General features: G+C 43.0%; 1 protein-coding gene across 3 annotated transcripts; it reads left to right on the top strand.

Moving 5' to 3' along the window:
• Positions 1-4,073: 4,073 nt before the first annotated feature.
• REM1 (RRAD and GEM like GTPase 1) lies at positions 4,074-12,934 on the top strand. 3 transcript variants are annotated; one of them, XM_056811979.1, is made up of 5 exons: positions 4,074-4,222; positions 5,298-5,625; positions 8,848-8,930; positions 9,412-9,616; positions 10,620-12,934. In XM_056811979.1, exons 2-5 carry the CDS (start codon positions 5,298-5,300, stop codon positions 10,892-10,894), a joined length of 891 nt encoding a protein of 296 aa, XP_056667957.1. In that variant the 5' UTR covers positions 4,074-4,222; the 3' UTR covers positions 10,895-12,934. The 3 variants fall into 3 exon arrangements, with proteins under 3 accessions (XP_056667957.1, XP_056667956.1, XP_056667955.1); XM_056811978.1 differs by having other exon boundaries at positions 5,274-5,625; XM_056811977.1 differs by lacking the exon at positions 4,074-4,222 and having other exon boundaries at positions 4,237-5,625.
• The last annotated feature ends 14,671 nt before the right edge of the window (positions 12,935-27,605 follow it).

Here is a 27,605-nt window from a genome sequence, read left to right as displayed (position 1 = left end):
CTCTCTGGGCCTGGACACGTGCTTTCTTATTTTGTATTTTCTTTATTTCTTAATCTTTAATAAACCTCTAAAAAATATAATACTTTTAGCAGAGAAACTAATTTTAACTGTTACACCCACCTCACTGCCTTCACACAAATGCTTTCTTCCCCATGCTTAAAATGCAATTTCTCTTCATCTCTGCCTACTGGAATTCCAAGTCCCTTTTAAAGGATCAGAAGTTCAAGAGCTACTACCTCCAAGAGGCTTTCCTGATACTCTCACTATCATTAGTACTTTTCCCCCTCTTAGGTTCCACCTCCTGAAATTTATTTTGTATATGCTTTATATGTATTTCTCTATGTCACTGTTGTTTCTTCCTAGTAGAATGCAAGCTTTTTGAGGGTTAGACCAATTTCATTTTTGTCTTTGTTTCCCCAGCACCTAGCACATAGTAGATGTTTAACAAATGCTTGCTGAATGAATGAATAAGATTATATCTAAGGTAATCTTATTTAAATAAGCTAATTTAGATAGTTCAGATAAGAAGATTTCTAAGGCCCCTTCCAGTTACTGCATTCTTTAAAAAATTTTTTAATTTTACTTAATTAGATGATTTAGTATATTTTTCCATGGTCACAAGACTCACAACCTCCTCCCACCCCCTTCCCGTAGCTGACACACAATTCCACTGGATTTAACATGTGTCATTGATCAAGACCCATTTCCATATTATTAATATTTGCACTAGGGTGATCATTTAGAGTCTACATCCCCAATCATATCCCCATTGACCCATGTAATCAAGCAGTTGTTTTTTCTTCTGTGTTTCTACTCCCACAGTTCTTCCTCTGGATGTGGATAGAATTCTTTCTCATGTGTCCCTCTGAATAGGACTGGATCATTGCCTTTCTGCTAGTAGAGAAGTCCATTACATTTGATTGTGCCACAGTATATCAGTCTCTGTGTACCATGTTATCCTGGTTCTGCTCCTTTCACTCTGCATCAATTCCTGGAGGTCATTCTAGTTCACATGGAATTCCTCCACTTTATTATTCCTTTGAGCACAATAGTATTCCATCACCAACATATACCACAATTTGTTCAGTCATTCCCCAACTGAAAGGCATCCCCTCATTTTCCATTTTTTTGCCACCACAAAGAGCACAGCTATGAATATTCTTGTACATGTATTTTTCCTTATTATCTCTTTGGGGCACAAACCAACAGTGCTATGGCTGGATCAAAGGGCAGGCAGTCTTTTAGCGCCCTTTGGGCATAGTTCCAAATTGCCCCCCAGAATGGTTGTATCAATTCACAATTCCACCAGCAATGCATTAATGTTCAGACTTTGCCACATCCCCTCCAACATTCATTACTTTCGTTTGCTGTCATGTTAGCCAATCTGCTAGGTGTGAGGTGATACCTCTCAGTTGTTTTGATTTGCATTTCTCTGATTATAAGAGATTTGGAACATTTTTTCATGTGCTTATTAATAGTTTTGATTTCTTTATCTGAAAATTGCCTATTCATGTCCCTTGCCCATTTATCAATTGGGGATTGGCTTGATTTTTTGTACTATTGATTTAGTTCCATATAAATTTGAGTGATTAGACCTTTGTCAGAGGTTTTTGTTATAAAGATTGTTTCCTAATTTGTTGCTTCCCTTCTAATTTTGATTTTATTGGTTTTGTTTGTATAAAAACTTTTTATTCAATGTAATCAAAATTATTTATTTTGCATTTTGTAATTTTTTCTAACTCTTGCTTAGTCTTAAAATCTTTCCTTTCCCAAAGATATAACAAGTATACTATTCTGTGTTCACATAATTTACTTACAGTTTCCTTCTTTATGTTCAAGTCATTCACCCATTCTGAGTTTATCTTGGCATAGGATATGAGATGTTGATCCAAACTTATTTGGTGCCATACCCATCGAACTACCAAAAAACTTTTTTACTGAATTAGAAAAAAAAACATAATAAAAATTCATTTGGAAGAACAAAAGATCAAGAATATCAAAGGAAATAATGAAAAAAATGTGAAGGAAGGTGTTCTAATGAGGGAGGCCAAAATGACCAGCCTTGAAAATACAGGAAAGCCTTAACAAGCTGGCTAGCCTTGGAAGTTAGGAAGACCCCAATAAACATGCAGCTGCAGTAGGTACCAGATAAAGGCCAGGAAGACCCCAATAACATAAAATTGTCAAGGTCCCAAGAATAGTATGTAACCGATAAGGGCGGAGGGGAGCCAAACATGCCGGCAACGTTCCAAGAATCATATGTAGCAGATAAGGGGCTGGAAGGGGTGGGGGCCATACATGCTGGAGAGTACTTAAGGCCCAGCCTCTCAGAAGCAACTTGGAACTCTGATGGCAGAGGTTCCCACTGATGCGTGTATCAGTTCAATAAATGGCCTTTCTCTGCCTGTTTGCATTGTCCATGGGTCTTCCTTGGTGGTGGGTGAAATCCCGGACCTTAACACTAGCAGTACCAGACCTCAAACTATACTATAAAGCAGTGGTCATCAAAACAATATGGTACTGGCTAAGAGACAGAAGGGAGGATCAATAGCAGTTATTATCATTATTGTCTTTTTTAGACCCTCAGTTTCTTCTTCTGCAAAATGGTTGGAAATAATGTGGTACTGTGGACAGAATTAGATATTGGAAATTAGAAGTGGGCTAGAAACAAAAGACAAAAATAAAACATTCCTAATTCTCAAGAAGCTAACATTCTACTGGAAGCTAAAGGATGCTGCCTGAAGTCCTGGCTCTGCCACCTACTATCCTTGTAACCTTGAGCAAATCACTTAACCACTCTGAACCTCAATGTTTTCACTTGCAAATTGATGGAGCTGGACTGGATGACCTCTAAGCAGAGCCAGAACTAAAAATATTTGTGCTTGGGGTAGCACCCTCAGGATAGGTAGATGAAAAATACCTTCAGATCAATTCTTTAAAGTGGAGGGGAGGGCAGGTAAATAGCTAAAAAGCCAGGCCTGTGAGACAGAAGATCCAGAGTTCAAATATGACTTCAGGCACTTTCTAGCTGTGTGAACCTGAGCCAGTCACTTAATCCTAATTGCCTAGCTCTTACCACTCTTAAAAGTGGAGGGGAGATTTGGAAAACTTGGTGTAAATTTGTTATTAAAATAAGATAGGATAAAACTAAAAAAAAAATTTTACCAAAAAATAAATTAACATAAAAAATAAAGGGGAAGAACAAGATAGCATTTAATGTTCAACTACTGAAGATGTCCTCTCCTGCAATTGAGATGTCCTCTCCTTCTGCCATTCCCTCACTACACACTTTGGAGATAGAGGGAGTCTGGGACCCAGAAAATAGTTCCTTCTCCCTCCTAGGATGGAGAGGTGGAGTCCATTGGCATAATGGGGTTGAGGGGCATCTCCATGCTCGCTCATCCCACGTATTTGCTCCCAACACCCAGCAGAGAGTTCCCACTCTTTATTCACCTGCCTGGTCCAGGCCTCACCCACTATCACAGAAAAGGAGGCCAGACAGTTTTATCTACCCCTAAAGGTGAAGAAAGGGGTCATTCGAGTAACTAGGGAATATGTCAGACCTTGCCTTCTTAGGCAAGCTCTCCCAGGCCCCAGCATGGAGACTGGGAAGCTGGGTGACGTGGTCATGCCTAGAGACCCCTTAGCTTCACCCTTTGCATAGAGGGATGATTAATGAGGGTGCGCTGGAGTTCCACATCCCCTGTGGCTCTCTCAAGACAGAAGTTGCGCCAGTTGTCTTCGGCTCCCACTAAATACCCAAATTCCGGGACTAGGTGTCAGGAGGTGGGGGCGAGGGAAATTGGAGCCCGGAGTTTACAAGCCCCAAAGAGTCCTCAGTCAGACTTTTGTCTTTCCTGGTGAGGAAGAAAAGGCAAAAGGAACAAGATATATAAATGTGCTCCCTTTACAGTTTTGTCTTTGTCTTTAGGGTTAAGGATTGCTAAGTGGACTGGGCACGGAGTTAGGGCCGTTTGCCAGGGCTGGACTGCCAGGGAGAAAGACTGAAATCCTCCGATGGGGACCAGGGATCTGGGCGGAGCCGGAGGAGGGCTCCAGCGGTAGCAGCTCCTCCCCTTCTCGGCCTGGGACGGTGGGGCTGCAGGGCGGCTCTGGGGAGGCCAGGAAGATCTGCCGGCAAGGGATTCAACGATACCGGCGGTGACAGAAGCTCGGGGGGTGCCCCAAAGGCGGAGCGGAGCCCCAGCCCCCCAGCGCCGGGGTACGGGCGCCAGCTGGCGCAGGGCGGGGACGGGGTGGAAGCCGGGGAAAAGTTGGGGAAAGTTTAGGAAAGAGTTGACCTGGGCACCTCCACCCCTTCCCAACACTCACACACGCACCACACACCCTCCCCCCCTACACCCCACACCTCCCCACCACACCCACACATGCTCCTGGCCTGGGGCAGAGCGGGGCGCAGAGAAATGGGACGTAGGTGGGATCCCGGAGCTACAAGGGATGGAGGATCCTAATACCTTCACAGTCAGGGGAGGACCCAAAACAGAGCCTTTACTGTTAGGAGGCAGGGGGAAGTGGGTCCTTAGAGCTGGGATTTAGGATTTAGGGGCTGGGGAGGAGATTCTCAAAACTTTGGATAGAAAACGTCACTGGGTGCCTCTCCCTTCTTGGAGAATGGAGCTGGTGCTAGGGACTATCTGGCCCTGCTCCAATCTCAGGCTGCCACAGACGGGCTCCGGGAGAATATCTCCCCAACTCCCCGCAATTCAGCTATCCCAGGACGGATCTCTTCCCCTCTTCAACAGCTGGAAGCAGCCCCATGGGTCACCCCGAAGCTTTCCCAGCTACTCCTGAATATTTTATGAGGGCGGCGGGTCAGAGACGCGGTTCCCATGACACTCGCGGTCTCCAGTTACCGACCCACTAGCCGACCCCTCCTTCCGGCCACCGGCTTCCCTATTCTCCTTTCCTTCCTTCCCAACTTTCTTGTGTGAAGCACCGCAGGTTGTGGTTCTGTGTGTAGGAAAATAATTGTAAATGTGTGTCTCCATGTGGGCATAATCATAGATGTGTATCTTCTTGTGACTACCTGGACCTAACTCTGTGTGCATGTGTGTTCCTGGCATTTGTGTATGATTCTTGGCCCCTGGGTGCTGTTTCTGTACAATTATGAAATGTTGGTGGTGAATGTATATGTTCCCTGGGCCTATGGCTAGAAGAAATCCCTAAGTCCATTAGACCCCAGGTCTACCCTTAGAACAAAATGGACCAAGGAGGGAAGCCAGTGACCTCTCTGCCCAGCCTTTCATTCACAGGAAATGTCACCTGTTCTCTCCAAGATGACACTGAACAACCAGCAGGATCCCCAGACAGTCCTGAGGAGGCGGTCCAGCACCCCATTGTGCATAGCACCAAAGTCTAGGTCAGGTCTTTTGGCCCCAAAGCCCCCCAGGAGACTGAATCACCCCCAGCTCTGCCAGTCATCCTCTCTCAATCCCCCGGCTCGGCCCCCTTCACCTGCCCTGGACAACTGGTCCTCAGACTCCAGCGACTCTGGTGATTCCCTATACCGGGTAGTGCTCCTTGGAGACCCCAGGGTAGGGAAGACCAGCCTGGCAAACCTTTTTGCTGGCATACAAGATCGAGACCTACAGGAGCATCAGGGAGGTAAGACTCTTAAGATGGGGAAATGGTAGCGGGGAGATGGAATTATAGAAGGGCTTTTAAATTTTAAACTTTAATAGTATAAAAGTCACACAAAGACTTCTGGAACATCCTATATTTGCATGTAAAAAGTAGGTTCGAGATACAGGCAGATCACAAAATCACCAGTTGACATTGTCGAATTGCAGAGATCTCTAATTCAACTCAGAGCTGAATAGTCATTCCTTCCACAACTTCCCTGATTGTTCCCTATCAATTTGTCATTCAGTCTCAGTACTGAAGAATTCCAGCAAGAGGAAGCCGGCTGCTCCCAGAGACAAGTTGTTTTACTTTGAGTCAGCTCTGAATGTTAGGAAGCCTTTCCTTCTGCTCTGAAATCTGCTTCTCAGCTAGTTTCTACTTCTGTTTTGTAAACACAGAACCCTTATTGTTCTAAAGAACAAGTCCAATCTCTCTTCCATATAATAACTACTCTATACTCTAGTTTCTCTTCAGATCAAGAAATCTTTCGCCTTTTACCATGTAAGAGCCACTCAAATATTTGAAGAGAGGGATTATTTCTCCCCAAGCCTCCTCTTCTCCAGCTTAACTATTCTTCTAGGGAATGGCCTCCAGGTCTTTCACCATCTTCCTCCTCTTGGATGTCCTCTGGCTTATCAGTGTTCTTCCTAAAATATGGTACTCATACTTGAACACTACCATTCAGGTCTGGTCTTGACTAGAAAGAGTAGAAACTTCCATGTTTCATTCAGGACCCTTTCTCTTAATGTAGCCTGAGGTCAGTCATCTGCTTTTTTTTTACTGCTAGGCCATGCCATGTTAATGATTCTTAACTAGCATACAGACTCCTAAAATCCCTAGATCTTTTTCACATAAACTATTATCTAATCATCCCTCTCCTGATCTATATTTGGACAAATTATTTTTAAACATATTTATAGGCTATATTTTTTCCTATTAAATTAAATTTGATTAGTTTTAGTTCATCACTCTAGCCTTTTTATCCCACTTGTTAGCTACACTTTCTGGCTTTGCGCTATCTGCAAATTTGAAAGGCATGTTGTCTATGCTTTCCTTCAAATCATTGGTAAGCCTAAAGCCAAGAACAGATCTTGGGTTATTCCCCCAGAAACTTCCTCTAGGCCAGTGATAGCAAACCAAAGATGGCACTTAGAGCGCTCTCTGTGGGCACACGGTAGTCCTTTCCCCACCCCCATCCCTAAGTTGGTTACTAGAAAGACAGAGGAACTTGGGTGGATCTGCTCCCCTCCCCCTCTCCACTTCACCTGAAGACATTTTTTCACATCCCCACCCCTCTGCCCAGCAGCCAATGGGAGCACTTCCTCTCTCCTCTGTGTGGAGTAAGAGGGGGCATTCCCAACACTTAGGGGGGAGGCATGGCATTAGGTCTGGGGAGGGATGCATAGCACTGGGGGGGGGGGGGCAGGGCCTGGCACTCCGTCTCTAAAAGATTCACCATCACTGCTCTAGGTAGCCGTGGTCTATTCTTTGGGTCCAATTCTGAACCCACCTAACTATACTGTCATCTATCCCACATCTCAATGACTTGTCCAAAGAGATGACATAGGAAAGACATTGTCAAATCCCTTCATATAATAATTAGATTGATATGTTCACATGTAATCTTGTTGTTCTGTTGTTTTCAGTCATGTCTGACTCTTTGTGACCCCATTTGAAGTTTTCTTGGCAGAGATACCAAAGTGGTTTGCCATTTACTTTTCTTGTTCATGTTATAGATGAGAAAACTGAGGCAAACAGGGTTAAATGACTTGCCCAGGGTCACCCAGCTAGTAAGAACCTGAAACCAGATTTGAAGTCAGGAACTTCAGTCTTCTATCTATTCTATCTACTCTGCCACCCAGTTACCATGGAATAGGTGGAACATCGATAAGTTTGCATATAATAAATGATATAATAAAATTAATATTAAGAGAAGGGAACCCTACCAGGAATCCTCCACAATTCTACTGTCTTTGGGCCAGGGAGAAGTTTTGTCTTAACTTAGCAAGGAGCAAACAGAGAATAGTGCCCCTTTGCATTCCTCCTTCAGTCCAACAAAACAAACATTTAAAGTGGGACAGTATAATGTAATGGGAGAAGCATTGAAGCTGGCGCCAGACAAGTTGGCACACACCTTTATTCCCTGCTGCTAGGGAAGCTGAGGCTGGACTGAGCCAATTAGGTGCCCAAACCAAGCAACACCAATATGGCAAACTGCTTGGGAACAGGAAGCCATCAGTCTGCCTAAGAGGGGCAAAATCAGTTCAGGTCAGAAACAGAGCGGATCCAAACTCCCACGTTAATCAGTAATGGGACTGACAATGCACTTCCAGCCTGGGCAAAATAGGAAACTCAATCTAAAAAAAAAAAAAAGACCTTGGCTCAAGGCCTGGCCCTGACACATACCAGATATGTGACCATAAGTAAATATAAATCACTTCTCCTCTCTTTGCCTCAGTTTTCCCAACTGTAAAATGGGGAATTTGAACTAAATGATCATTAGTCTAACGCTCTGGTTCTGGGGTATTTTTATAATTTCACTTGTGAGAGGTGCTTCCCAATCATGGCAGGGGGAGGGCAAGAATATGATCCCTAATCCATTTCATACAGGTGGACATCAAAATCATATCAAAGACCTCCATGTCTCACAACCTAATGGTAGCAAAACCAGGATCTGAAGTCAGGCTCCTTTCTCTGAAGGAAGGCTAGGAAGTTGTATAATTAGCAGAGTGTCAAGGAGCCTGTTGTCCAGAATGGGAGACACTAATCCCCCAGGCAGCTTTATAACTAGCAAACTTGCGCTCTATGGGTGATCAGAAGTAGAAATCTAGGAAAAATATCTATTGAGAACTCGAGGTAAAAGGACCTCAGCTAAGATTGGATTCTCTAGCCTTTGTCCCAACTCATAAGGTAAGAACTTTGGACTTGGATTTTGAGTCCTAACTCTGCTGTGGACTCAAAGTGTGGCCTTGGATGAGGCTTTTCCCTTCACTAGGCCTCAGTATCCCCATCTATAAATTGAGAAGGTTAGACTAGATGTTTTCCAAGGTGTCTTATAGCTCTAAAAGAGATGACCAATGTCTTCTTTTAATTATTCCCAATGTCTGCCATAGAACCTAAGAGTTTCCATCTCTCTCTCTCTCTGAGTTCAGCATCACCCTATCCTTAAACCCCATTGAGACCAGACTGTCCCCTCTATTCCAGAGGATGTGTATGAGAGGACCCTGTCTGTGGATGGTGAGGACATGACACTGCTACTTATGGACACCTGGGAGTCAGAGAAAAGGGTATGGAGCAGGGGACAGGGAAAGCCTGGGTAGCCCTAAGGGAAGCGTCTTGGGAATTCTAGAAGCATGGGAGCCCTGAGCCTCAGCAAAAGCAAATAGAAAGATCCTCAGATATCCAAACATCCAAAATGGAACTGCCATAGAACTATTTAACATTTGTTGGACCTTAGAACATATAATGTCTGGGCTGGATGGAACCTTAGAAACCATTTAGCTCAACCCCCCTCCTTTTCCAGGGGCAAAAACTGAGATCAAGAAAATGGAAGTGGCTTGTCCAACATCATACAGTGAGTCAATGGCAGAGCCAGAATCCAAACTCAGACTTATTTGCTCCGGAGCTGAGGTTTTTCCCAGTGAACCATAAGCCCCTCAAGAATATCCATCCTCCTCCCTTCTTGCCCAAGAGAATGATCATCCCCTTCCTTCACTTGGGAGGCCCAAGAGGCATCTGAGAAGATGACTTTAATCTCTTCCTATGTAGGATGAGAACAGCTGGCACCGTGATTATTGCCTACAAGTGGGCAGTGCCTATGTGATCGTGTACTCCATCACAGACCGAAGCAGCTTTGAGAGTGCCTCTGAGCTGCGCATCCAGCTTCGAAGGACCCGCCAAGCAGACAACATTCCCATTATCCTAGTGGGGAATAAGGCAGACCTGGTGCGCTGTCGCGAAGTCTCTGTGGAAGGTGAGGGGTAGGGCCTCAATCTGCATAGTAGACATGCTCTGCTATTTCCCTTTCCATCTTTTCTTCTGCTACCACTTTCCAGGGTGACCCTGAGCCCCTGGCCTTGACTGGGACTAAGCTGAAGTGGCAAACCCACTCTGTCAGAGCCATAACAAAAAAAAAAAAAAGAAAAGAAAGAAATCTATGGAATTTCAGACACTCTCCTCCCAGGTAAAGTTGCTGGGCCCTTCTTCCTCCAGGCTGCAGCCTCCCCAAACAGCAGTCTTATAAGTATCCTAGGACCTTCACCCATAGGGACTGGTATTATAGAATATTTCTCCTACACAAGCCTTTGTGTCCAAGTTTCTCTCCATCTCACATCCCAAACTGAATTTGTCATTAAAAGTGTATCTGAGGGGGGCAGCTGGGTAGCTCAGTGGACTGAGAGCCAGGCCTAGAGACAGAAGTCCTGGGTTCAAATTTGGCCTCAAATACTTCCTAGCCAGTTGACCCTGGGCAAGTCACTTAGCTTCCATTGCCTAGCCCTTATTTGTTTCTAATATGGAAGAAAATAAGAGTTAAAAAAAAAAACCACATATGGGGACACAGTTTCTTCTGTTTGCTCTCTGGGCATTTTTTTAGATGTTTGCCCAAGCACCAAAATTGCTGATTATAGATCTGCCTGCCCTTTTTCCATTCTTTCTTTTTCTGCATGGAACTCTCTCTGTAATCACTTCTTCCTCTTTTCTCTTTGCTTCTCCTCCAAATTTCTCTGTTCTCTTCTTTTGCTGTTCCCCTTACTCATCTGCTTTTTTTCTCTTTTCCTTTGTGTTCCTGTTCCTTCTCCTCCTCCAACTTCAACCCCTATTTCTCCTCTTTGCTGTCCTCTGAAGCCCCACTATGGTCTATTTTTCTCTTCCTCTTTCTCTTTTCTGCCTTCTCCCATCCTCTCCCTTTTTCTTCCTCTTTTTGTCTCTGTTTTCTTCTCCATGTTACTTCTTTGGTCTCCTTCCTTCCACTCTAGAGGGACGGGCTTGTGCTGTGGTATTCGACTGCAAGTTCATTGAGACATCAGCAGCCCTCCAGCACAATGTGACTGAGCTTTTCGAGGGCATTGTGCGCCAGATCCGCCTGCGTCAGTTGGATCAAGAAGCTAATGGGCCCCGTCTTCCAGACCCTCGCCCCAAGAGCCTCAGCCAGAGGGCCCGACGGTTCCTGGCCCGGCTGGCCATACGAAACAACAGGAAGCTAGCACTAAAGGCCCGATCCAAGTCCTGCCATGACTTGTCTGTGCTCTGACACTAGGCTCAACATCACTGAGCTTCAAGAATGTAAGAGGGAGAAGGGAGGTACCTGGAATAGCTCCAGATGTTCCTCTAGCCACTTTCCCCATCCTTATAGCCACCTCCCTCCTGCACTGAACCTATTATCTTATCCTCCAAATATCACTGACATGACCAACCAGAATGATTTCACATTGGAAGGAGAGAGATTCCAAGCCTTCAGAGGACAAGGCAATTTGGAAAGGATAGTCTATGTCTAAGGGGGTGAACCTAGATGTATTCTCCAATATTATGAGGCCCCCTCCCTGTTCATACCCCAAAATAGGGAAGCCAGTGTGGTCTGGTTCATCCAAAGAATGGAGTACTGGCACCTCTGCTTTGCCTGGGAATCAGGATAGAGAGTGCCAATGTTGACCAAGTGATCCAACTGCCAGCCCTGAACTCTCAGGAGCAGTAGGTAGGTAGCAAGCTAAGGGAAACAACAGGTGGTAGCCAATAAGGCCAATAAAACCATCCTTTACAGGAGTAGAACTCCCTAGCTGGAGACAGGATGGGCAGGAGGAGATATATGGCACCATTTATACCTTTTTTTGTATTACCTGTCTCATCACCAAGCTCTCCAGCCAATTATGGTCCCAGAAGTTCCTGCAATAAAGCAGACCTAATACTCCCATCCATTAGTTGCTGTGTCTGCTCAGAGACCTACTTTTCCTTTTTTTTAAGTCAGGACAGAATCTGAGAGAGAGAGAGATTGAGAGAGAGAGACAATTAAAGGATTTATTTCTCCCCTTCCTAAATCTGGCTCCATCAATAATACTTCCCAAACTAGACCTCTGGTTGGCCTAGGATACTCAAATTCATTTATCTGGGCAATAAGAACATATGGAATTATAGCTGTGTGTTCAGCTTGGGCTAGAAGTAATGAAGAAACTGGAGCATGCCAGCCCCTGGCCTCAAAAAGCCCTGACAACATTTGGTACAGTTCTGTCTTAGTAACCTATTTTACAGATTAGAAAAATTCAAGAGCATGTTAGAACTGAAAGGAATAGATTGTTGGAAAAAGAAGAGTCTTTAGAAAATAGAATATTTGAGTTGAAATTATCCAGTCCCACTCACTCATTTCATAGAGAAGAAATCCGAAACTTAGAAAGGAGAAGGACTCACCCAAAGTCACATAGTGGGCTTGTGACAAACTTCCTAGGATCATGCTTTTTCCATTATAAAATGCTGCCTATCTACCAACTCTAATGGAAGGTGCCAGGGTTCCCCTCCCTGACAACCCCAGATGTGGGGAAGATTGGAAGCAGCCCAACATCTGGCTGATGGGGGTTGGGAAGAGGAGAGAATGGTTCCAGGGCCAAGATCAGCCAAATATGGAGTTTCCAGCTAGAATGGACTTGAGAGGCCCCAGTGAATTACTGTCTCTTGTTGGGATAAGGGGAATGGAGTTTGTGATGGGTACTGACTCTAATCCTGTCCTAAGGCAAAAGTCCTTCCTCCACCATATTCACACACACACACACACACACACACACACACACACACACACACACACACACACACACACACCCCTCTTCTAAATCCACCCCAGACATCTTCAGCATAAGTATCTTTACTGCCCCTGAAATGATACAAGTAAGCTGGCAGCTACAGCAGGCACCCAGAATCCTTGGATGGAACTCATCCTTCCCTTCTCACCCCCTCCTCACATACACACAGTAGAAAACCTGATAAGGATCTTCGAATATAGGATGTTTATGACAAAGGAATCCTTAGAACAGAGGATGTGTGCTAGAAGATCCCTCAGAACATAGAACAGTAATTATAGAACTTTAGAACATAAGGTAACAGCCAGAAGGCACTTTAGAACATTAGTAATAGAAAGATTTTTAGAACATAGCATATTGCCTCGGTTGGATGGTGGAGAGAGTGTGAGACTTAACAATCAGGAACACTGGAGTTTAACTACCTCTAGATAAAATGGTGATAATAACTGGGCTTACCTGCTGGAGTTGGGAGGATCAGATTCATTAACATATGTAAAGTGCTTTGAAAACTTCGTAGTGGTTGTTCAGTCGCATCTAACACTTCCTGACCCCATTTGAGGTTTTCTTAGCAAAGATACTGGAGGGGTTTGCCATTTCCTTCTCCAACTCATTTTCCAGATGAGGAAAGTGAGGTAAATAGGGGTAAGTGACTTGCCCAGGGTCCCAGAGCTAATGTCTGAGGTCAGATGGGTCTTCCTGACTTCAAACCTTGCACTCTATCTGCTCTCACACCTAGATATCCTTAAACACCTTAAAACCTCCTAAAAATGCTGGCTATTACTATTACCTGAAAGGAAATTTAGAATACAGAATTTGAAACATCAAAGGGATGTTAGAACATGGAATGTTGGAGATTATAAAGATTAAAAAAAAATTGAATGTTAGCAAAGTAAGGTTCTTAGAACAGAGAATAGCTAGATGGGGAGCTCATTGCATAGCGTCCAAGCTGGAAGAGCATTTGAATGTAGATCTAGAAGAAATTTGAAGACATTGAACATAGGACGGAAGAGTTGGAAGGACCTTTAGAACAGAGAATTATTGTCCACCTTCCCTGCCCCTCCTCCTTCCTAGCCTTAGGTTGGCCCATCCAGGCAGAGGGAGCTAATAGACCCAGGAGCCTGATGGAGCCTTGAGCCAGAGGGGTGGAGCCCAGCTGTAATTGTGGAAAGTTGGCAGGAGACAGCAGCGGCGGGGAGAATGGAAAGAATGATATCAAACCCAGAAAAATGTAACCCAGATAATAAACCCAGCAGACCCCGCCTGAGATGAAGGAGGGAATGATGAGCCAACCCATTGGTGACTGGAAAGGGCTGAAAGCAGAGAAGCTTTTGGAGCTGGTCAATCTATCCCCATATTTCCATCAGGGGAAGGCTGGGTGGGCAGCTTTTGAAGGGATCACTGCCTTGGAGAGCATGGGGAAGCCCACCTGGTCCTAGGGTAACCTGTATAAGGGATCCCTCATATGCTGGGAAGTGCTAGATGGACTGTGTTCTAGGAAGGCAGGAGCCAGACTTCCAGTTGAGCTGAGGGGATTTCTAGTTTCCCTAAAAGACTCAAATCCCACATCAGCTGGGGAAATTGCCCTTCTGTTACCAGTGCCACCAGCCCCCGCCTAGGCTTTGAAGGGTCCAGATTCCCTCAGTTCATTTATCATATGTTTGGCCAAAAGTCCTTCCCTTAATCTCTCCAAGATAGTCTCTTTTGAAACTAAACTTCACTTGAGAATTAGAGGGAAAAGGGACATTAAGAGGGTACAAAGTTTATAGTGGTTTAGAGATCTTTTACTAGAAACTCGGTCTTTTTTTTTTAACCCTTACCTTCTAACTTTGAATCAATACTATGTATTGGTTATAAGGCAGACAAGTGTTAAAGGCTAGGCAATAGTAGTTAAGTGACTTATCCAGGGACATATGGCTAGGAAGTATCTGAGGTAGGATTTGAACTCAGGATCTCCCATATCTCTTCCACTGAGCCACCTACCTACCCCTTCACTATATCTTTAGGCAAAGGTTTTCCCCCCTCTCTGCAGCTCAGTTTCTTAACGGATTAAGTACCAAGTCTAGAGTCAAGAAGACCTGAATTCAAATCCAACTTAAAACACTTATTAGCTGTGTGACCCTAAGTAAGTCATTTAACTGTTTGCCTCAGTTTCTTCAACTATAAAATGAGCAGGGGGAAAAATGGCAAAATAATCCAGCATCTTTGCCAAGAAAATCCCAAATGGAGTCATAAAGAATGGGACAGGACTGAACCACAGCAATACTCTGTAACCTTAAAAGCCTCTTCTACCCTGTGGTCTAAATTGTCCATTCAATGATTGGACCATCCACAATCTAATCTAGCCATCCCTTCCATTTCTTACATTCTGTGTTCTATATTCTAAGTTTCCTTCCAGTTCTAATGCTCTGTGACCTTTGCTGCAGCCCAGGGACATGACTTGTTTGCTTAGAAAACAAGTGGAGGGTAGAGAGACATAGTGAGTCTTCAGCTTCCAGAGAAGGTAGAGAGAACAGGGAAATAGGATATACCCACCATCCCTAATCCCTCACCAAGGTAACATGACAGCTCCTGCAGCAAAGTCAGTCAGTGAAACATTTATGAACCACATACTATATGCTGGGTGTAGGAATTAAATGTTAATGGTTTGACTAAAATATATGAAAATTATAAATAATATAGTAGTTACTAATTTAAAATATTATAGCTCAAAGTCAAAATGACTTTTAATAGCTTTTATTTACAAAAGAGATGGAAAGAGTAGAGAAATACAAAAAAAGGAATAGAGAAGATGTCTAGCCTATCACACTAAATATTGTTCCAGTGCTAGACTCAGTCAGGCACAACTTGTTAACCCTCTCAAACAAAGTTAAACTCTCTCTGGAAGTCAGGAATGGAAAGCCAGCTATTCACTCACCCAAGTTCCTGCCAAGAGGCAGGTCAAGACAACTGGAGCTGAAGATGACTGCTGAAGCTGACTCTTCCTGAAGTCAACTCTCTTCTTGAAGCCAACTTCCTTCTTGAAGCCACCCAGCCCCAGAAATTCAGGGCCTTTTATAGTGGCTTCTTGTCCCTTCCTCTCTTCACAGGGGCCAAACACAGCTTCCAAATTGCCCAGCACTCTGGGGGAGAGAGGAGGCTCAGTGTCTTGTGGGATCCACTTCTCACCTCTGGAGGTGTTCATTCTTATTATAGGCCTCTGAAGGTGTAAACCTTTTTTATCATGGGATTCACTCATTTCTGACTGATTGGGTTAAAAGGGTGGAGCTCTCTTTACTTAGTAGAGGTACTAAAAGAGTTGAAGTGTAAATTCAAAGTAGACACAGAGAATAAAGAATTCCCTTTTACAAGTGTTAGCTCAATATAGACAAAGCACTGTGCTAATCAAAAGATGGTTCCTAACTTTAAGAAAAAACATAAGCAGAAGCAGCTAGATAACTCAGTGGTTTGAGACTGAGGCCTAGAGATCATAGGTTCAAATCTTCCTCACTGTGTGACCCTGAGTAAGCCACTTAATCCCAACTGCCTAATCTTTACTTTTCTTCTGTCTTGAAACCAATACACAATATTTATTCTAAAACAGAAAGGTAAAAAAAAGATAGATAGATAGATAGATAGATAGATAGATAGATAGATAGATAGATAGATAGATAAACAGTGATATCCCTACTTAATACATGGGGAGGAAAGTGCTTTGTAAGCCTTAAAATGCTCTAGAAAGATGTTAGTAGTAGTAGAAGAGAGCCCTGGATTTGGAGGCAGTACTGCTGAGTCCCAGGCCTAGACACAAGGCTTACTAGCTTTGTAACAAACCTTCTGACATGAGGCTGAGATTCCTCATCCATAAAATGGACAGTGCAATCCTTATGATACCAACCTCAGGGAGCTTAAGAAAGGATTTTGTAAATCTTAAAAGACTAGAGAAATTTGAACTATTATTAGATTTATTATATTCCACCAATGCCAAGGTCGTGGCCATGTTTTCACTTGTTTCCTCACCCCAACATGGCCCTTCCCTGGTTTCTCCCTAACTGCCTCCCCTACCCAGAAGAGGTTTCCTATCTGGCCCTGCTGAAAGCTGAGCTCTCTTCCTCCAGGCATGTTCTTCCCTGTCTGGTCCAGCCTAAGCCTGACCTTAGAGAGATGTCAGCACCCTACCTACCACCCATCCTTGATAGCAGCATCTCATATTTCTCTAGGATTCCTTCCTTTCAGAGGACAGAACGTGGTCACCCGCACCCTGTGAGTCAAGCTCAGTTAAAGACTACCCAGCTATAATATCTTTTGCTTCCATTTTCCTATCCAAGTTGCAATTCCACTCATTAGTTTCTTTCTTTTGGGTTAGGGCCCTGTCCAAACATGTTCTATTGGGCATGAGAGTGGAAGTGAGGGTCATCAGAGACTATCTGGAATTTTGGTTCCACTTTTGGCTACCATGTTTTATCAGAAATGATGATGATGACTCAACAACTCCCATTTCTAGGTAGCACTTTATTGTTTACAAAGTATTTTCTTCACCACAAACCTGTAAGGAAGAACAGGCAAGTGTTATTATCCCCATTTCATTTTATAGGTAGGGAAACTGAGGTTTGGAGAAATTAAGCACTTTTTGTAAGTGTTAGAATCAGATCTCCAACCAGTTCTCCTGACATCTCAGGCTCTTCTGGAAAGACTGCAAGCATAGTGTAGAAGACCCCTAGTTTTAATAATCAGGAGGCCTACATTTGGTTTGAGAGGACTCTCAGAGTGGTTCCAGCTTTCACTGCTACTAAGCTACAATCTTGGCTCTGCCTAGGAGGCCTAAGTTTGAATCTTCGAGTTTGCCATTGACTAGCTGTGTGACTGCAGGCAAATCATATCATCTTCCCAGCCTCTGCCTCCCCAACTGTAAAATGAAGAGTCTGAATGAGCTCATCCTCACTGGATCCCTCCCAACTCCAAGAACTTCTGTTTCTATAATTCACACCTATCTCTCTGTGACTCGGTTTCCTGGCATGTACAATGAAGATACTAATACTTGCATGCACTACCTCACACACAAGGTTGTAATAAGGAAAAACATTTTTCAAATTTTAAAATGCTATCGAAATAGAATCTGACATAGTAGCAATACTGGCGTGGTAGGAGTTCTAGCAGTGGCAATTTCTTACTCCATCACACTGCCTAAACCTGGAGCATGTCCAGAGGGAAAGCTGCCAGGTTGAGGAAAGCAAGTGCGTAAAAGAGGGACATCCTCAACACAGAGGAAGTATGAAGGAGGAGGCTTCTCCTCTCTGGGGTTCCAAGATTTGCCTTGGAGAACTTCAGCAAATTCAGAAGGTCCCATTCTGCATTCGGCCCAAGGGCAGAACTTTCCATCCTGAAGGGATGGGAACTGTTATGGAAAAAGTGATAAATCTCTGGACAGTCAAATGTCTCCCCAGGGCCTGCCTCACTCCTTGCTACCAGAGAGGGCTTGCACGTCTTCATGGTCTTAATGAAGTTTGGATTTAGGGATTTGGATCAAACCAGCCACCTAGCTCCACCCAGAATTTCCCAGAATAGTGAGGGTGGGCCAGCAGAGGTCCTGGAAAACAAAAACTTGTCCCAAAACCTCTTCCAGGACATCTCATTCTTTTCATTTCTCTGAGACACTTGCTCTAGCTCTGGCTTCTCCCCGAACCCCACTGAACTTAGAGCAGTTCTAGTCCTGAGGAATCTGTAATTGAGGCTTAGGCAGAGGGTTGAGGATCAGAATGGAACCCAACAAATGAACAGCAAACTAGCCAGAAAAATGTGTCTCCCATCCAATTGTCCTGGGAAGAACTGACAGGAAGCCAGCTGCCCAGAACGGAAAATTTGCTGTTTTCAGGGAGGGAGCCAAGGCTGGAGAAACTGTTGATTGAGAAGAGGAATGGAGGTAGGGGGTAGAGTGGGTGGAGAGGAGCAATAGATAAAAGGTAGTTTGCACCAGTTCAGCCCTGGACCTCCAGAGAGTTTGTGGAGGGAAACACGGGGTCCACTGAGTTGGCCTTTCCTTGGGAGACATTATTTCCTTGCCTATTCTTCTGCTCTTCCCCCTTCCCCCTCTCTCTAGTTTTCCCTATGTTCTTTCCACTGGTCTGGGCATCATCAACTCCTGGATCAGAATAGTTGGCAGCCTCTGAAATTGAGCATGGGCAGGATTTGAGGTGGGAAAATATGCAGTGCCTGAAAATCTCCTAGCATAAGACTAGACACAGGGAAAAGTTAAGGTGCATTAAAAAGCAACAGACTTAATCAGGAGGCCCAGTTTTGAGTATAGTCTTTGCAATAACTAGCAGGGATTCTACCAGACACCTCTGTATTACTTTGGGCAAGCAGTGTCACATTTCTTAACTTTAATTTCTACATCTGTATAATGGGGTAATAATCACTGCCTTCCTTACATGGTGTTTTGTCAATATAAAATAATATAAGGGGGCAGCTGGGTGGCTCAGTGGATTGAGAGCCAGGCCTAGAGACAGGAGGTCCTAGGTTCAAATCTGACCTCGAACACTTAACTAGCTGTATGACCCTAGGTAAGTCACTTAGCTCCCATTGCCTAGCCCTTACTGCTCTTCTGCCTTGGAACCAATAAATAGTATAGATTCTAAGATGGAAGGTAAGTGTTTAAATAAATATATAAATATACATATATGTGTATATATGTATAATACTATAAAAGCCCATAAGACTTTAAAACTGAAATATAAACATCAACTCTTATTATTCTCTCCAGGAAAACAGCTAATGTTTAGTTCCAAATTCACATTTAAAGAAAATTACTCTAGGATCCCTGGAGGGTCATGGGATCTGCCTTGTACTCAGTGATCTTGTTTTTGCATAAATTTTCCCACACTCCCAATGAAGTGACCCTGAATTGCTGCATGAGCTTGGGGAAGTCACTTTCCTCTCCAGGCTCCAGTGTCCTCATAAAAATGATAAGTGGTATAGCACTGAGGACTATTGATAACAACAAAAAAGGGTGGAAGGTTTGGGGAGGCAAGAAAAAGATCAAAGAAAGGATAGGGCTGCCAGTAGGGGTGGATGGGATGATAATAGTAAGTCATGGAGAGAGGGCAGAACAACTCAAATTTTATTTTTGCCATCCCTTCCTCTGCCAAAGAGAATTATCTTTGAACTGGGAAGGATAAAAACCAAAATAGTTCATAAAAAGATGAAACCCAGGTGGGAAGATGAGAACCCCATCAGAAAGAGTCCTTCCTTTAGGTTGACATCATTCTACAAATGGACTCTTAGGATTTCATTCCCTTTCAGCACCTGAACACTCCTTAGATATACATCCTCCACAAAGTTACTTCAGATCGAATGTACTCTGTACATCATAGTTGATTAATCACCCAGAGAATTCATTACCACTAACTATCATTAATTCATTATTACCATTAATAATAAGTAGCATTTATGCGATGCTATTTAAGATTTACAAAACGTTTTACAGATATTATTTCATTTAATCCTCACAACAACCTTGGGGAAGTACGTGTTACTGTTATCTTCATTTTATAGATAAGGAAACTAAAGCAAACAGAGGTAACGTGAAACGTAAGGATCATGAAGACATTAAGTCTGAACTCAGGTCTTCCTGACCTAAGGTCCAACACTCTATCTGCTGCACCACATTAGCTCAAAGCAAAAGGTATATCTATTTAATCAGTCAGCTAGTGAGTAAAGTGATGAGAAAAGACCCCCCCCCCATGCACTCACAGAGTATCTGCTTCCACAAGTTACTACACTACTAGTAGGAGAAGGCACCTACACAGAAAACACTTGTGACCTGGGCACATTCATGGCAGGTACCCCGATACACATGGAGAGGCATGTTTGGCTGTGACATATCCTCAACTGGAGCAATTCACGGAGCTGCTGAGTCCTCTAGTGATATCAGAGCATTACTCCCCATTGCATTGACTCTGGTGGGCATCTCCACTGGCTTCAGAGTTACCACTAGGGTCTCTCTTTTTGCCATCTGCTAGACTTTAGCTCCTCTTTGAGGCCAGATTTGGTGATACAGTGTCTTTGAAGTCTCTCCCTGATAAGGGCAGGCTGGTGGTGTTTCAGTGTATGGTTTATGTCTACAAACTACCAGGTGACTAATCAATAACAACAGCAAAAAGCCCCAGACTAATGTTAATTGTGTCCTGATCATCTTCCTCTTCTGCAGCTTCTTCTGACCATTTCAGTTGTGTGACCCTGGGCAAGTCACTTAACCCCCATTGCTTAGCCCTCACTGCTCTTCTGCAGTATAGACGGTAAGGGTTTAAGAAAAAAAAAAGAAAGAAAGAAATCATTTCATCCAGTCCTAGTAAATGACTCCATAAACTGCAAAGAAATTGGATGAAACTATGTTGGGAAGGTTGCTTTCAATTTCTGAGCACATCATGCCTCCTTGTACTTTGCAAACCAGAAGGTTGAGCTAAGTAGAGACAACTGCAGTCATCCATCCTATGACCCCATTTAACCCAGGAATGAAATGGTTAAGATTTCTTTCTTTGTACTTGCTGCCTTTTTATGCGACAGTTTAACAGCATCTGGCATGAGTTTCTCTACAAAAACATTGTGAAACACAGATCTGGTCATTTGACTAGTTCTGTATTCTCCTAACTATGCCTTGTGAGCTAACCTGAGTTCAAGTCACCAAGTCTGAACAATCCTCATGCCAGAGCAAAGAAAGACCTGGCATATATGATCACAGAGCTGTTGTCACTGATTTTTGAAACTTTTGGAGAACAAGAGGTTGTCACAGGATTGGATGGGGGGGGGGGGGTTTGCAACTTAAAAAAAACTTAAAAAAAAAAGGTCAATGTTTTCTTGTCATTGACTCTGACTTCAATTCCAGGCAAAATTCTAGAATGTATCAGTCAATGTATTATGAACATACAGAAAAGCAAATTATGTGTATTATGAACAGATCACAACATACTAGTCAGTCCTCTTTGACAGTTATTACACTCATAAATCAGGGAAATGCCACAGACAATCCAATTCCAAATTTCAGCAAGATGTTTGACAAAAGTTCTCAGTGCTACAAAATGGAGAATTGTTGACTATACAGAGAATAGTTCATTGGAGTCATAACTGATAGAGAGACCAGATCAGTGCTTAGAAAATATTTGCTGAGGAGGGCAGCTAGGTGGCTCAATAGATAGAGCTCAGGGCCTAGGTTCAAATCTGCCCTCAAACACTTCCTAGCTCTGTGACCCTGGGCAAGTCACTTAACTCCTATTGCTTAGCCCTTACTGCTCTTCTGCCTTGGAACCAATACTTGGAACCAATTCTAAGACAAAAGGTAAGGGTTTAAAAGAAGGGGGAAAAAAGAAATATTTTTTGAGAAGATGTAGCAAGAACCAAAATATAAACACCCCCCCCCAACCAGAAGCACACTGGTTCCCATACCCCTCTCATCAAGGGAGGGCTCAGCATTAAAGAGGTTACTACCAGCATTTCCCCCACCAAGCTGACTTCAAATATGGTGCTTGCTCCCTTGCTTTTAGGACTGGATCCCTCAGAATGCTCCTCTGGCCTTCAGTGGGGCTCTGGGCTCAGTTCAGAAACTCCCCCATCTCCAATGCTCTTTTACCTAAGAGTGGGAAAGAGCAGACAAAAGAGAGGCAGAAGGAACAGCAGAGCGAGGTCCCCCCAGACAGCAGCCCAGGCAGGTCAGAAAGAGTCCATGGTGCCTCCTCACCTTCTTCCCTTGGCACTGTGGGGAAGGAAGGAGACAACATGATTTTTTGGGTTACTGGCTTCACATACATATTCAGTTCCTGCTTGGCAACCAATCAAAGGAATGCCTTTGCCACACTGTAATTGGACAGAAAATAATTCTTGAAAACCTTCAGGTATTTCTTAGCCCAGGGTAGGGAACTGCATTAGGCAGGGTGTGCTTATAAGGTCTGAGCTTTTATTAGCCAGTCCAGATAAAAAAGATTCCAGGTTTGGAGCTGGAAGGAACCTTAGAGACCGCTAGTCTAACATCTTCATTTGACAAAAGCAGAAACTAAGTTCTAAGGAGAATCAATGGGGTAAGCATTAGAGAGAGGTTATTGTAAGAGAGGAGAGCAGATTCATCATACTGGAAAGCCAACTCAAGCAGGGGAAGGGCAGGAAGGAGAGAGAATTCTGGAGAAGGAACAGAGGAACTGAGAAGATCCAAACAGTTGAACTCACTTCTCTTTGGGAAGCCCACCAGAGAGGTTGATCTGAACGAACCTCTGAGCCTCTGAGTATCCTCCTGTGAAACCAGACCCCAGCATCCAGGGAAAGACAAACAGGAGTGAATAGGATTTGCCAGAAAGCTATCCACCCTGGAAAGATTTCCTCTCTATCCCCTGGAGCAGTCTTTGAACTTGATATCACAAATAAGAAGTTAGGACAGCTCTCACAGTTGACCCCAGAAGTTCAGGCAGATAAAGTCTGATCCTGCCGGATTTGGGGAGAAGGGGTCCAATTGTTATCTTTAGGGACTTCCTATTCTCCACCTTCCTATTGCCTTATCCCCCAACTCACTTGCCCTACCTTTCATGTGATCCTTTAGAATAAATAGCTGTTTACTAGATCAAGTGCTTGCTTCATAGTATCCTCGAAGGGAGACCTGGAGTTTGGAGGGAGGAAAGTTACACTTCTCTCCTCAGAGAGGAAGAAGTTGTTGTCTGTCCTGTACTTTATTTCAACTCAGTCTCTGAGGGAACAGTAACCTGTGATTCTGAAGGCAACCAGAGTGGGGTTTACCAGGGAAAGAGAAAAGGAAACCAATCTATCCCCTCTCTCCACCTTTTGGCTCCATTCCATCTCTATCATACTCTGGTCCTGAATTAGGTAGTGGGGGACTCCATTTCTCTCCCTCCATTACATTATGAACCCAGATTATAGGGTTCTGTTTGCTCATCTCCCACCCTCACCTCCATCCCTGCCCAGAAAAGAAAAGTAAACCTGAACAGATGCAAAGGGAAGTGAAGTGGAGGGAAAAAAAACAAAACAAAACATGCACAGTGATTATTATCATTAAAATAGAACCATATCAACAAAAACCCAAGTGCTATGGAATTCCAGTTATCAAGCAGAAAAGGAAGGAAGGAAGGAAGGAAGGAAGGAAGGAAGGAAGGAAGGAAGGAAGGAAGGAAGGAAGGAAGGAAGGAAGGAAGGAAGGAAGGAAGGAAGGAAGGAAGGAAGGAAAGAAGGAAGGAAGGAAGGAAGGAAGGAAGGGAAAGGAGGGAGGGAGGGAGGGAGGGAGGGAGAAAGGAAGGAAGGAAGAAGGGAAGGGAAGGAAAGGAAAGACACCCCATCCCCAACCTCCAAACCTCTCATTGCATATACTCCTAGTCTCAGGTCATATTTTGACTAGTTTTGCTGAATTCTTTTTTTCCTCACTATTTTAAATTTTTTGCCCATGGGATGACTCACTCCAGGTAGTGAAGAGAGAGGGAATTTTTGTTTTTTTGGAAATGAAGATACTATGAGGACAGTTAGGTGGATCAGTGAATTAAGAGCCAGGACTAAAGACAAGAGGTCTTGGGTTCAAATGTGATTTGAAACATTTCCTAGCTATGTGACCTTGGCAAGTTACCTAACCCACATTGCCTAGCACTTAGTGTTCTTCTGCTTTGGAACCAACACACAGTATCAATTCTAAGGTGGAAGGCAAAGGTTAAAGAAAAAGGAAATGAAAATGATGTAAACACAAAATGTGTCCATAAGATTTACAAAAAGAATAATGTGTTAAAAAGGGGGGGGGAAAAGATGAGCTTTGGCATTAAGAATTATTATGGGAACAGTGAAAGCATGCTATCATTTCTGACATACAATCCAGCCCACTTTCTTTGTCCAATTCTGGGCCCAGCTCATTTTCTTTCTTCAGGGTTCAGCTAAGATATATACACTTATGAACTAACTCAGTGGGTGGTCCCTCTAACAATAAATCATAATTTACACTATAAACATTCTTCCTTCAATTAGTTTTCCATTTTATTTTATCCAACATCTTTTGAATGGCCAGGGTTGTCATTTGGGACACTCTCTACTGAGCCTGGCCTTGAGGCCAGTAGCACCACATCATTAGCAAACAGCAATGTAACAAGAATGATAATTTTTTTTCCTCTTTAGCAAGTGTGGCAATTACCAAGGGAACATTTAACTTCCCCTATACATCTCCTCATCCTAGATGTTGGGGAAAGCAGCTCCAGGAAATTTTAATACTTCCATCCATTTGGCCTCAAAGAGACTAAAAGGACATAAGGGACAGCTAAGGAGAAATCAGGTTTTGTTAACCACACTTTTAAACCATGGAAAGTAACGATAAGGCTGAGAAAGCTGGCAGAATAAGGAAATCAAATGATTCTTCTAATTACTTGTCATAATTGCATTCAGCATCTTCTCCTAATCTTTATCCTCTGTTCTAAGTTCAGCCTGGATCTTCACGCTGAAAAATTCCTGTAGCCTCTGCTGCTTCTTCTGAAACCTCCATTTTAAAGAAACATCCAAGCCAAAGGTAGCCACGTTTATTTTTTTATTCCTCTTTCTTCTCCACTCCTGAATCTCCAGACTTCTTTCTCCACTGTGCTCCCATACCCATACCTTGTTTCTTCTCCCCTAACCCCTTCTTAGCTTCTTTGTATGTGTAATGTTCCTGTTAGAGGGTAAGTTAAAAGAACTGTCATGTATTTGTATTCCCAGTACTTAGCACAATGCCTGGCACATAATGCTTAATTAATGCCTATTGACTTTACTAATTTGATTTTCTCTTATTTTTCTTTTTTTATTACCAACTTAATAAACATTTTCATAAACAAAAATCAGAAAGGAAAAAGATTTTATAGGGAATTATGGATCTTTTAATATATATTTTAATTTTTTGTAAATATATATTAAACTTTAAAAGATAGTACCAAGGTGCAGTTAGATGACTCAGTGGATTTAGAGCCAGGCCCTGAGATGGGAAGTACTGGATTCAAATTTGACCTCAGATACTTCCTAGCTGTGTGACCCTGGGTTAGTCATATTGCCTAGCTCTTACTGCTCTAGAACCAATACATAATTTTGATTCTAAGACAGAAGGCAAGGGTTTAAAAAAAAAAAGATATTACCCACACCGTCCTGCTTGTCAACCTAGGTCCCTTTCTGAATTTCCTCTGTTCTCTGCTATGATTTTTTTTAATGTTTCAACTTTTTTAAATTTTTATTATATTATATTTATTATTAATTAATTAATCATATTAAATTTGTTTTTAATTATCAATATTAATTTTGACCTTTTCCTTAGCAAGTCAAAGACAGGAATGTGCACAAATAGCTGATTTTGAAATGACTCCCACAGTCATAACCAGTCATTTCCAAACTACCAGGATGTGGTCCATCTCATTTTTGTTACCCTTTTCTGTGTGAGCTAAGTTTAGTGCTTTATGGCTGTAGAGGGGGCAAAGCCTGAGACCCCATGGAGCAAAGCTCTGGAGGAAATAGACCCTCAGTTAAAGCCATAGCTCAGCTAAAGTTAGACACATAGCCTGAGGCTTCAAACCTCTCCTTTTCTACCCCTCCCAGCTGTACCTGCAGTAACTGGATGTTCTTATAAAAACCTACTGAAGCAAGCATTTTCTGGAAATCTGGGTTAGATGGTTACATATTGACATACTGATTTATTAGCCTATAGAAAACTCTGTCTAGATTTGATGAGGTAAACTAAATCCTTTGTACTGATATAATAAATCATTACCATTAATTGTGTATGTGAAAAGCTTACCTAATTCCTCAACCTGTACCAAAAATCTCTATATAATAGCAGCTGTGATCAATAAACTTTGCAGTGATTCACAACCAAAATTCTCTAGCTCTCCTAATCCCAAAAACCTATTCATCTCTCCCACCCGGTCTTGGGATGTGGATGAGAGAGATACAGCTATTGAATATACCAATGGAAAATCTTCTTGGGTGGATAGTCTCTTATCTTCCCCAAAGAGAAAAAGTGCTGTGATCCCTCATCAATCTGAAGAAATCAGATTAGCCATCCTTCCTCAATAGTGGTGGATAGAGACTTTTTCCCTTTGGGGAAGATAAGAGACTATCCACCCAAGAAGATTTTCCATTGATATATTCAATTACTGTATCTTTCTCATTCACAGGGACCCACAGTAACTTTGTGAGTAGGTCTTACATATAACTGTAATATTTTCAAAGTCATATTATACAAATGAGCAAAACATGAAAGAATAGGGCATTGCAACCCAAAATGCCAACTTGTTCTTGGGCTGCTTCATTAAGAGAGACTGATTCCAGAGCAGAAAGAGGTAATAAGGACTCCCACCCCATCTCATCACATCTCATATACTGTATTCAACTCTAGACATTACATTTTAGGAAAGACTTTGACAAATCAATGTGCAGAATTTCTTTTTGAGCTCCTCTCCTGATTCTCCCAACTATCCTCACCATGACACAGCAGCTTCCTCACCTCATAAGATGTGGAGAAATCAATAATGAATTGGAGTATTAGTATGGTTTCTCCTTTTGGCCCCCAAGAACAGTTTGATTTTAAAGCTCAAAAAGGTCTTCCCTAGGCTATGAAACTGAATTGGGTCCTCCCTTCTTTTGTCTAAATCTTTTACAGGAGTGGAGACCTGTTCCTAATTTATCTGTAAACAAGGAATCCCTTGGGTGATGAAATCAGCTCTAGTCACCATCTTGGTATGTAAATGGAATTATTCTTCTTTGTTTATTTTAATTGAATCAATCAAGAACTTGGAGTGTCCCTCCTTTCATACTTAGTCAAACACTTAAAGAAACTTTTACTAGAAAAAGAAGTTCACACCCTCAGAAACCAGAAGTGAATCCCACAGACACTGCCCCCCCACCCCTACTCCCCCAGTACCAGGCAAATTAAGAAACTATGATTGTTTCCCAAGATGTGATAGACCAGACCAGACCACAGTGAGAGGAAGTAGGAACCAGAGAGACAAGAAGGGACATGGGGAAAGGGCTATAAAAGGCAAGATCAAAGAGCTGGAATTCATTCTGCCTTGGACTTCTGCATTGGAGGCTCTTGCTGAAGAGACTACCACTACTCCTGATTGAATATTGGGACCTGAGGGAGCCTTTGTCCGAGTTGAACTGGATTCCCAGGATCAGCAATTATAGGGTATTTAGTTAGGATATTTAGCTAGGCAATATTTT

Source organism: Monodelphis domestica, chromosome 1 (assembly GCF_027887165.1).
Source record: "Monodelphis domestica isolate mMonDom1 chromosome 1, mMonDom1.pri, whole genome shotgun sequence".
Lineage (NCBI taxonomy): Eukaryota > Metazoa > Chordata > Mammalia > Didelphimorphia > Didelphidae > Monodelphis > Monodelphis domestica.
This window is presented reverse-complemented; position numbering and strand designations above follow the sequence as displayed.